The sequence below is a fragment of the Leishmania mexicana genome, chromosome 8 (genome assembly GCF_000234665.1).
Source record: "Leishmania mexicana MHOM/GT/2001/U1103 complete genome, chromosome 8".
Lineage (NCBI taxonomy): Eukaryota > Euglenozoa > Kinetoplastea > Trypanosomatida > Trypanosomatidae > Leishmania > Leishmania mexicana.
Window position 1 is genome coordinate 1,385,311 of NC_018312.1, and position 10,866 is coordinate 1,396,176.

The following is a 10,866-nucleotide window of genomic DNA, read 5'->3' on the forward strand; positions in this document are numbered from 1 at the left end:
CTCGCTGCCGCCTCTTCCGACGCCGCCGCGACCCACTCCCTTTCTAGCTCCTCGCAGACGGCGATATGGATGACGACCCCGGCGCCGACGGACGGCACCGAAGTCGAGTTCCCCAGCAACAGCGTCGTCTATCAGCGTGCGAAGCACAGCCTGCCGTCGAAGTCCTTCTTCAATACCCACTGGTACACTGGCATTATCATTATCGTGCTCGTTGTGGCTACCGCTTACATTCTACTGGCGCTGTGGGTCTGCCACCACTTCGAGTACTCGGAGCAGCGCAAGGCAAAGAAGGTGGTGGAGCACGCGTACGTGACGAGCGGCTTCTTCGACCTCGACCGCAGTAAGCAGGGCTTTCTTGCGCAGCGGCGTCGTCGCAGCAGCAGCGGCGAATCCAGGACGACAGTGCTGAGAGTCGACCCTTCCGAATCGCGCGACGCGCACGACGAGACGTACGACTGGCACAGCGGCAGCGACAGCACGACGACGTCGGAGAGCGACGAGCATGTTTATGTGGGCGTGAACCCGCTTCAGCGGCGGGGGGTGGCGCTGAGGAGCCGTGCCAGCTGACATGTACATGTTATTTGTTTGTCTGCACAGAGAAGCAAGCGGCGCACGCACGCGCGCATTTCCTTCTCGCTTCTTCGCGTGTGCGCGCGAGCATTCGTCTTTGGTTCCTGTGCTTTTCTAATCATTCTTCCCACACACACACACACACCTCCCTTCACAACCCTCGCATCTGACAAGTGCACACATGTGCACAGCTGTTCTCGAAGTTGTGCTTGCCCCCGCCCCCGTCTCCCCCCCCCACGGACTCCCTCTCAAAGCGGGCCTGCGCACGAGAGCTATACGACATACTTGAAGCGGAAAGAGTTTTGCTAGTTCTTCTTTGGGCTGTGACAGTGCTGCTGGTGCCGGTGCTGGTGTGGCTGCGTTTTTGCTCCTCACGTGATGATGTGTGCGTGCATCGACGGGTGGACTGTGTCGGCAAGCGCCTTGGTTGCTTTCCTTATACGTATATAGCTGTATGTATGTGTACATGTAAGTAAATTCGTTATATGTATGCCTGTCCTTTTGTGTGTGTGTTGTTACCGTCCCTTCAACTTCGTCGACGTCAGTCGCCGCATCTGTGCGCAGGCGCGATGTGTTTCGTTTTTTTTTGACCCCTCCCCCTCCCTCTATCGTTCGATGGCGATGGGGCGCGACACGCATGTGTTCTGCCCTTCACGCCGTCGCTCGCATCCTTCTTCCCGTTTTGTGCACATCACACCATTCCCGCGGCCCCCTCGCCCTTCCCGCATGAGTGTACATCTTTCGTTATCTTTTTTTTTGCGGTTGTTGCTGCGTACTTGGACAACGCCATCGCGCCACCATTCTCGCAGCGCGCGTCGTCTCGGTGTGTCAGAGCGGTTAGTATGTGGCGAGGATCAATACGACGGCTTTGAGGGATGGTGAAGGACACGCCTCTACCAGCCGTCGACGTACTGTGCGGAGGAGGTGCTCCCCCCCCCCCTCCCTCAACCCTCCCCCGTTGAGACGGAAAGCAAGACGCGAAGTCGATGAATAAAAGCGAAAACTAAAAAGATGCCGAATCGTTTCTCTCCGCCTGTGCACATGCGTGTTCCCTTGTGGGCTCGTTTTCACATGTGTACATGTGTTGGGGTTGCTTTTGTGTGTGTGTGTCATGGTGGATGATATCCAGAAAGGACAAGGCGCCAGTGTCCACGAGTTCTCAGATTTCTTCGGCACTCATCACGTGATCAGGCCGCTGTATAAAGACGCAACATCCTCATCACACATTATAAAGCACACACAGACACGTCGTAAGTGGCCATGCACAGGCCAAGCAGACCCACATCGCGTCTGTGGAACACAGCGGCTTATCCATGGGCACAAGTGAAGGTGTTGCGCGCGCGTCGTTTCCTGTTTCCCGGAGCACACCGGATGCAGCGGGCCTATCCGGCTTGGCGTTCACGCATACCATTCCACGACACTGCGTGTCGCACGCGGTGTCGAAGGCGTCGTCTCTCATGCCCCGCTCCTCTTCTGTAACTCCTCCTCCTCCCCTCCCCTCGGACGCTTCGGCCTGTGAGCTCTTGTGCCGCGTGCTCTATAGAGAACTCAGCTTTTTTTGTCCGGCACATTGCACAAGTCCGGCAAGCGTTCATACTCACGTGCGCGGACTGAAAGCCCTCACCCCCACCTCCACCTTCACCTCTACCCCCCTCCCCACACACACACAGACACGCGCTCGAGCCAGAGGACGAAGCAGAGAACAGGTTTAGTGGTCTACCACATCACAACACTCCTTCTCTGGCTCCCGCATTCAGCCGCGCACGCGTACACACTTAGACACTGCCACGCGTACACAGAGCATCGCGGAGGTGCCTACGAGCAGTGATCGACACCGGCGCACACGCGCTGTGTAAAGAGGTTCCCATAACATTTTTTTTGTGTGTTTCTTCTCACGTGCAGCGCTGCACCTTCTCCTCTCTGTGTGCTCCCCTCCCCCCCCCCTCCATCCCTTGCGCACGGACATATATAGATAGAGAGACAGGCACGCGCTGCGTGACCCGCGCCCTCAGGGACCACAAGATGGTGGATACACAGCATGCGTACAATGCTGCACAAGCTCGTCGTCAACGGCTCGTGGAGCGCGGACGTGGGCCACCGCTGACCTTGTCTGTCACGTCGTCGCTCACCCAATCCCTCACGATCCTCTCCTATATCATTGTCTTCTCTCTACTTTTCCGGGTTCGCCGTTATGGTACTCGCCGTGGTGCACCGTCGGCGTGCGGTGCGACGTGCCCGCACGCAGAGAAAGCAGCTATCCCCTCCGCCGGCCTTCCTCATAGCAGCAAACAGCGAGGAAGCGTACGCTATGACGGGCATGACGAGCAATGCATCGTCGGCGCGGGATGAGGAGACCTCGCGACTCACTCCCACAGTCGCTCAAGGAAGCCTGCAGAAGGGCGATGTAGCGGTGTACCGCCTCGTGCAGCTGCAGAACTGCATAGAGAGCGACCAGGATGACGGGGAGCAAAGTGAGCAGGGCGTACGCGGCGAACCCGCCACAGAAGAGGCTGTTTCGGTGTTTGACAAGACGCGACTGTGGTTACGCGCGCGCCGGTGTGGCGAGACAAGCAGCGGCGGCGGCAGCAGCGGTGCGGACACAAAGAGAAAGCTCTCCGACTCGGTAGACAACACGGCCTCAGCCGCGCTGAAGATGTCGGCTGTGGCCAGGTTACTTCCGCTACGGGATCAGGAGCTGGCTGCCGCCGCTGTCGAGAAGAGCGACGTGCCGTTGACGCGCAAAATGAAAACCGACCCGGTGGGCGCCATGAGATCTCTGTCGCTGTCCTCTGAACCGTCCTGGCGCCCGTGTGCGGCCAGCGATCCATGTGCGACAGTGCAACGTCATCGTCGCCGTCGTGGCGGTCACCGTTGTCGGAGGCGCTGCCTTGACGGCCGCGAAAGCTGCGGTGATGTAACCGCCATCACCGCAGCGGCTCATGTCGCCTACACGGCAACCTAGTTCGCTCCATCGCCTGGGTCGTCGACGTCTCTCTCCTCAGAGTTCTCATCCGCATCACCGGCGGGCAATGGAGCCACCACCACCATCACGGCAGCAGTAGCGGTGAAGACGTGTCCGTCAACTTCTCCGGTGTTCATGCCGTATGTGCCGCTGTGTCACGTTCCCTCCAGCCCTACCCCCGTACTTCCAGGGTATCCGTCGATCCTAGACACGGGGCTTGAGTACGAAACGGATGCCGAAGTCGATGCAGCGGATGTGTTTGCTGCGATGAAAGCGGCACCGATGCCGCCGAATCCGCGCTCGACGGGGACGATGAACGCCGTCGCCACCGCTGCTGCGGCCCCCCGCCAGCACCCACAGATCCTCTCTACTGCTTGCACTCGCCGATGCCAAAAGGAGTTTGAGCCGTGCATCACGGCAGACGCCAGTGGATGACGCAAGCGACATGCACTACCACGACATGAGACATCGCGAAAGCAGCGTCGATACCTACAACTACCCTCCGCGGCAGAGTTCGCGCCGGGTGTCCCTGCTTCCTTCTTTTTTCCCCTGGATAGTCACCCCCCCCCCTTCACCAGCGCCCCGCCGCTGCGGTGCGAGTACACGTGGTAGTACCGCGCTTCCCACGCCCCCGCCCCACCACTGTCATGCATGGCGTCGCCCTCGTCGTCATGAGTCTCTGTGTCAGCGTTGGCGCCGATGTCACACTCCAACGTTCGTGCAAGCAACCACCCCCATTGCACCTGCCTAGAGTGATCCGACAACCGAAGCGGCGAAGGGTGCTGCTGTCGTTATGCCTCGGGTTGCTGAAGGAGCGAAGCGCGCCATGTTTGCAGCGTCTGCCGGATGCCGTCGTCACTGGCGTGTCCCTGTCCAGCAGCGACCATACGGCGAGGTCCTCCCTCATGGCGGCTGCACTAAACGACGCACCACCGTCATGGCGCGTCTGTTACCGCGAATATGACGCTCTCAGTCCCGTGTAGGCAGTGCTGGCATGTATCGAGGACGCGATCGTCGAGTGCGTTGTTTGTGGTGCCAGCCGCGAGAGAAACATCAAGCCGACGCCGTCCACCGCATGACGCTCTCGCTTGCGTCAGAGGAGCCCCGCAGCGCCGGTGGAGGAACGGCGCAAGAGGTGCACATGCTCCTTATGCTGATGCGCGCCATAACCGCCAACGCAGGGAGGTACGATGCAGCTCTTCCGCGTTCGATGTCCTCCGTTTTGGCAGCCTAGCTGAGTCGAACTCCATGAGAGACAAGCGCGGCCATCATACCCGCAGCGGTGATGAACACGAGGAAGACGGCGGCTGCGAGTCGCCGTCCACGCAGATCAATGTCTTTTCGGCAGTAGTGTGCTCGATGTGCGGCGGCACCGCCAAAACGCACAGGAACCACGCATACACTGACTCGCTGGAGTGAGGGGTAGGCATCCAGCGGATAATGAACTCTTCGAAGAGCCTGTCGTCGCACCCGCGCACATGGCCAGAGGAGCGTGCTTCGAGGTAGCTCCGCCTCCCATTCTCCGCGTAGCTGTATCTCGTATTGCACCTCTCTCTCTTCCCCCACCCTCCCACCCCACTAGCTGCCTTGGTGCAGTTATGCATGGAGGCTTCCTTTGTGGTTGAGATGACGGCTGACGGTCCCCTTTTCCATCGTTGGTTTTTTTCCCCCCTTCGCTCTTTGCAGTCCGCCGTGTGCACAAACTCTATTCTTCTCCATCTCTCGTTCTCGCTTGCTCCCGATGTTCACTGCGGGTGCCAAAGCACGCAAATGTTCATTCCCAGCACACCCGTGCTCGCGCTGAGGCAAATGCGGGGGGTGGGGGGATATGTACGGGCGCGGGTATGGCCGCACGCAAGCGTAGGCGGATCCGCCGCCGCGTCGTGATGTCGTGACGTCTCCATCTTCTTCTCCATCAGTGTCACTGAAGATGCCTGTCGGCTTCTTGGTTTCGGGGGACTCAGAGGAAGAAAGGAGGGAGGGGTATAGACGGTATCGTTGGTCTAGCTTGGGTACTTGTTGTCGATGTGTCTGGCGGGGTTGTCGGTCCCTTCGGTCTCTTTCTTCTTTTTAAGGGGGGGTTCGCCAGTGTCCAAGTAAGCACAAAGTACACGTATGTATGTATGTATGTATGTATGTATGTATGTTTTTTTTTTAAAGGATGCGGCGGCGGCGGCAAAGCTCGAGAACGAAAGCGGTGGAGAGCCCCCTCCTCCCTCCCCTCACTCTCTCCCCCCCCCCACCCCTCCAACATACATTCTGTAACTCCGTCGGGTGTGGAGGAGGGAGGGGTGGCGCTGAGGGATGGCGCGCATGCCTGCCTATGCACCGCACCTCTCCTTTCTCCTTGTCAACACCTCGCCACGCCTCCAGGTCTACGATGTCGTTGTTAACGTTTTCTTCTTCTTGTCGATGCTCGCAGGCCGGGCACACACGCGCGCACACACATATATATATATACGGGCAGACTATAACATAAAGGGCGCTTTCCCCCTCTTCCCCTCTCCCCTTCTCTAAATCAGCGCATGGCACTTTCTCTCTTTCTTCGGTGTGGCCGTGTATGTATTTCCTCGTGTGGATTGTGTGTGCGTGTGCGCGTGTGGGTGCGCGTCTGACCATCTCGTTACCCTCCCTCGCTCGCTCTCCTTTTCTTTTTTATAGTTGAGCGATAGAGTGAGAAGGGGAGGGCGACTGTGGCCATGTGTGTCGTCGTTGTCTGTGTGCCCCCACCCCCACTCCTCTCCGTCTTGTGTGTGTACGGGTATGGGGGTTGGGGCGGGTGCTCCTCTCGATTTTTTTCTTTCCGCTGTAACGGTGGGGTGTCGTGATGAGGCCTCATTTTCTCCTGTGTGTATGTGTGTGTGTGTTTTTTTGATTGACGTTGAAGGTCGCGGATGCGGACGCAGAGCTGACTTAAGACGCCGTGGTAGGGCGGTGGGGGCGCGAGGGAGGGCCCGTGTCGCTGTGCCTACCACCACCAACGCCCACCTCTCCTCTTACGCTCAGCGTCACTGGATCTTTTCTTTGTTTGCGCGGTTGCACACATACAGGTGCTCGCTCTCCGGTGACGCGGAATGACGGCACGTGACTCCTCCTTCGTTCCCCCTTCCCCCCCCCCGCCCAATCCTAGTCCTTCCTCCTACTCCTCTCTCGAGTTCACCATACGCCTTTTCATTGTTTGTTGGGAGGGGGCTCTTCTGTTTCTTTGCCGGCGCCCTATTGCTCGCTCACCTAACTTAATGAGGTCCACCCAGCTACCCATCCCCGCACACCTCTTCTCTTGGCTTCGCGTGTACTTTTAGCATTATATTTGCCCAGCCGCTTTCTTACCCCTCCCTCTCCCCCCCCCCTCTCCTCTCTCGCCGTCCGTCTCACGCTTTCTTCCAGTTTCATTCTCATCCCCCCTTCGCCAGCTATACTTACTCTCACCCGTGCACGCTCGACGCACCCGCGAGTAATCATCCTGATGGGCAGCCCCGGAGTGGCCGATATGCCCCATGGGGCAGATATATCGCCACTGGCTCGCCTCCCTTTCTCTCCCTCTCCCTTTCCCTTTCTTCTTTATGTGGGTCTTTTTTTGGTACCTTTGGTTACATCTTTGTTTTCTCTTTCAGTGTTTTTGACTTGGCTCTTCTCCTCTTGCCGGGGGAGGAAAAGGAAAAGGGAAAGGGAAATGGGGGGGGGGCACATCTCTGCGCCCATCGGCGTGTCTGTGCATGCACGTATCGCTCAATGAGCACACCTATGTGCATGTATGCATACGTGTATGGTTATCTTTATACGGTTTACCGGATTTTTTTGGTTATGAGCTGCTCTTTGTTTTCGTTAGGAGGGGATTATGTGGAGCGGTGTGGGCTTCTTTGTTGTTTCGCCAGGCCCGCACATTCGTCGCCGCGCCCGCCCCCCCCCCTCCCTCGCCATCAGCTCAGCGTTGACGCCTAGGCGTGCGGTCGCAACGACGGGTGGAGGGGTGCGGTGGTTTTTCTGTTGTTTTCTCTGGCGTTTATTCCCCCTTTCGCGTGGGTGTGTGTGTGTTCCGCGTGTAAGTGGTATGTTCTCTTCTACAACTCATTGCCATGTGTCTATGTGTGCCTGTCTTGCAGCACCGAACCACTTTTTTTTCTCTCCCGCTCGCTCTGTCTCGCTATGGCGACATGACGTGCTGCTATGACGCATCTGCTTGTATATGCGTCTCTCTCTCCCCTCCCCTCCCTCTCCATTCGGTAGCAAACCCTCTATTATCTCCCTCTCTGTATATATATATATACGTGTGTGTGTGTGTGTTTTAGGTTGGTGTTTTTCCTTTCACTCTCTTTCTCACTGCCACCCCTCCCTCCCTCCCCGTCCCGCCCCGCATGCGTGGCTGTGCGTGTCCGTGTGCCGATTCTGACAGACACCGGCATCCTTCTCATGCCCTTCATCCGTTCATGCACCCACACGCACGCACATATGTACCCGTAATGCAGAGGAGGCGATATCAAAGCGAGCATGTTTGGGTGGACAGGAAGCCAAGCCGAACAAACGGGTGGGAAACCAAGGCGGGTGGTGGAGAGGGCAATGGTGTCCAGAAAGACTCGATAGAGGACGGCGGGAAGTGTACGTGTGAACGCGTGTGCGTGTGTGTGCGTGTACGCGTGCGGTGACGCTCTCTGTCTCTCCTCGATGTATATTTTTACTTTTTAATCTGTTACGTTCCTTTTGTCACCCTCCCCCTTCCCCTTCCCCGACCGCTGTCTTCCTCTTCATCGTTCTCGGCCCTCTCAACACCCCTTTTCGCCTTCCCCCCAACGCATACATAAGCTCCGTGCGTGTGGGCTGTGCCTGAGTTTTGTTCGTACTTTTATCTGCATATTGGTGTTTGCCTGCTCGCGTATACCTCCCCACCCCCACCACCACCTCTCTTTCTCTCCGCATACAGGAGCCGTTGGCATGCGGCCCATCATAAGTATGTACCTCTCTCGCTCGCTTTCTGTGTATGTGGGTAATGGGGTAGATGTACAGCGAAAGAGAAGAGGATGTGTGCTGACTCGACTCCGCGGTGCAGCAACAGAGGCGGATCGGTGGACGTGTTTGTGTTCGCACCCAAGCATCTGCATCGCAGGGTAGAGGGGGTCGACTCTTGTCGTCCCCCACCCCTCCCTACCCCACGTTCCCGGTGCCCTCCGCACTGCTTCGGTTCTATCGCCACGATAAACTTCTCCCTTCACGTCCCGCTGTAAAAAAGGCCGACGGGAGATAGCGAAGCGTGGAGACGAGGCAGAGAGGGGGTGTAGCCGACAACCCGTGAAAACACAGGCAGCGCGCACGAGCGTGTTCGTCTTGTCGTCTCGCATGGCGCCGCCCTTCTGCCTCCTTGAACGAAACAACAACAAAGAAAATGTTATTATACGATCCGTCGCGCACACATGTGCGTGTCTCTCCTGCTCCCTCTCTCTTCATCTATGTATGTACCCCTCCGTCCTCCTGCTTCCGCGCCCTCTCTTCCAGCGTATACGAACATTAGTGTGAAGCGGTGCTCCTCAGATGGCACACCACCCACCACTACCCATCACCCATCATCATCTTCTCGTTTCGCATGTGTCTGTGCATGTGTCGTCTCCTCTCTCGCGTGTTTCTCTCTCTCGCTCTCCCTGACACCTGCCTCCCCGTTCCTTCCGCCCCCACCAAGGCGCTCCATCAACGGTGCAGGCGGTCTGTGAAGGTGCTCGAGGGACTTGTCGAGTGCCTCTCTCTTGCTGCCGCGGCGACTCCCTCTTGCTTCGTCTCCTCCCGCTGTCTGTCTTCGCCGTCCATAAGAGTCATGGAAGCTGGTCGCGGATACGGGGCAGCCAGGCAGCCAAAACGGCTCCTCACCGCGCTCTCCGTTGCAGCGGCGCTCCTGGCGGCTCTTGGCGGCGCGCCGCTCGTCGCCCAGGCGGATGTCGAGACGCCAAAACCGACGGCGTACGTTCGTCGCACCTACCATGTGAAGGTGCCCTTCTTCACGCAGTACTGGTGGGTTGGCTTCATCATTATGATCCTTGTCTTCCTGGTGATCGTCATGGCGCTCTACGCCGCGGTGCAGCACCACTTCAAGCATTCGGAGCAGCTCCGTCGCAGGAAAGAAATCGAGATGAGTCGAATGCGCATCGAGAGCGGCAGCGGTGATGGCGAGGCAAGGAGCCAGGGTGCGGACCAGTACAGCCGAAGCGGGCAGTCGTCGTGCAGCAACCCGCTGCGCACTCCGCGCTGAGTTTCGTGGAAAGCACTAGGAGGAAAAAGGGAGGAGGCCACGAAGGCGATGGTCACCGTGGTGACTTCTCGCACACGGAGGAGCGACGTCTTGACGTCACCCGTGCGACCCTTGCCCTCTGCGTTAGGAGATGGAATCGGGCAAGATGAACGTGGCCCCATCGAAGACTAAACGAGAGATGCAATCGGGCGGTGGTGAAGAGGGGACGCTGCGCACCGAGGCACTCGTCGGGGGCGGTACGGCCCTGGGTGTATGTGTGTACGTGTGCATCGAAGACAAGATCGTCCCTCCCCCTCTTTCTCTGCTTTTGTGCGTGTGTGTGTGTGTACATGCTTACGTGGGTGCATTGCATGTACACATCCGCGTGTATGGTATGTGTCTATGGTATTGTGGATCTAGTCTGTATATATCCGTGTATGTGTTTATGTGTCTGACACGGCAAGGAGCAAAACTCATGTGTATCTCGCCTGCACGCACAGCGCGCACACCTATGATGGCAGGGGTTCGGGGTCTTGATGCACGGGTGGCAGTGCGCCGTTGACGCGGCTGAAGACACACACCCTCCCCCCTCTCCCCTCCCTCATCTGTATCTCTCAACTTTCGTACTGTCGCCGGGGGCTACTCGTGGCCCGATGGTTTTGGCGCCAACGTGGTACCGACGGGAGAGTGATTAGCAATGCAGAAAGCAAGAGAAAGTAACAGTGAACCGGGAGGCACGCGCACGTGTGCGTGTGTGTGCCTCTCTCATCATTATGCACGCCGCTGTTGAGCAAAGCTCGATTTCCTCCGCAATCCTGTGGAGAGGAAAGCACGCAGAGTGCGAAAATAAATAATGACAAAGTTCACACTGCTGCCTCTACACAATCTTTAGCTGACTCCCTCCTCCCCCCTTTCCCTCTTGCTCTCTCTCACACATACGCTTCATCGACGACATTGTCCATCCCCGCCCGCTCCCCCCTCCTCCTCCTCCTCGCCTCTCATCTCCCTCTCTCTCCTGTTTTTATGTGTTTGCGTCACGCACACACATGATCTATTTCCGTTTTTTTTTCCGCTGCTTTCTTGGCTGTCGCGCGCGCACACAAGTACGTGTCTCGCGTGGGAC

The 10,866-nt window shown here is 57.9% G+C and overlaps 2 protein-coding genes and 1 pseudogene across 2 annotated transcripts, besides 1 other annotated feature; all 3 read left to right on the forward strand.

Moving 5' to 3' along the window:
• Positions 1-69: 69 nt before the first annotated feature.
• LMXM_08_0580 (hypothetical protein, unknown function) lies at positions 70-567 on the forward strand (the record flags this gene model as incomplete). Its single annotated transcript, XM_003872572.1, has 1 exon — positions 70-567. One exon carries the CDS (start codon positions 70-72, stop codon positions 565-567), a length of 498 nt encoding a protein of 165 aa, XP_003872621.1.
• A 2,194-nt stretch (positions 568-2,761) lies between these two features.
• On the forward strand, positions 2,762-3,532 carry LMXM_08_0590 (annotated as a pseudogene).
• Positions 2,762-3,532: a sequence feature.
• Positions 3,533-9,332: 5,800 nt separating this feature from the next.
• Positions 9,333-9,764, forward strand: LMXM_08_0600 (hypothetical protein, unknown function; the record flags this gene model as incomplete). The annotated part of the gene is made up of 1 exon (XM_003872573.1): positions 9,333-9,764. One exon carries the CDS (start codon positions 9,333-9,335, stop codon positions 9,762-9,764), a length of 432 nt encoding a protein of 143 aa, XP_003872622.1.
• Between the last annotated feature and the right edge of the window lie 1,102 nt (positions 9,765-10,866).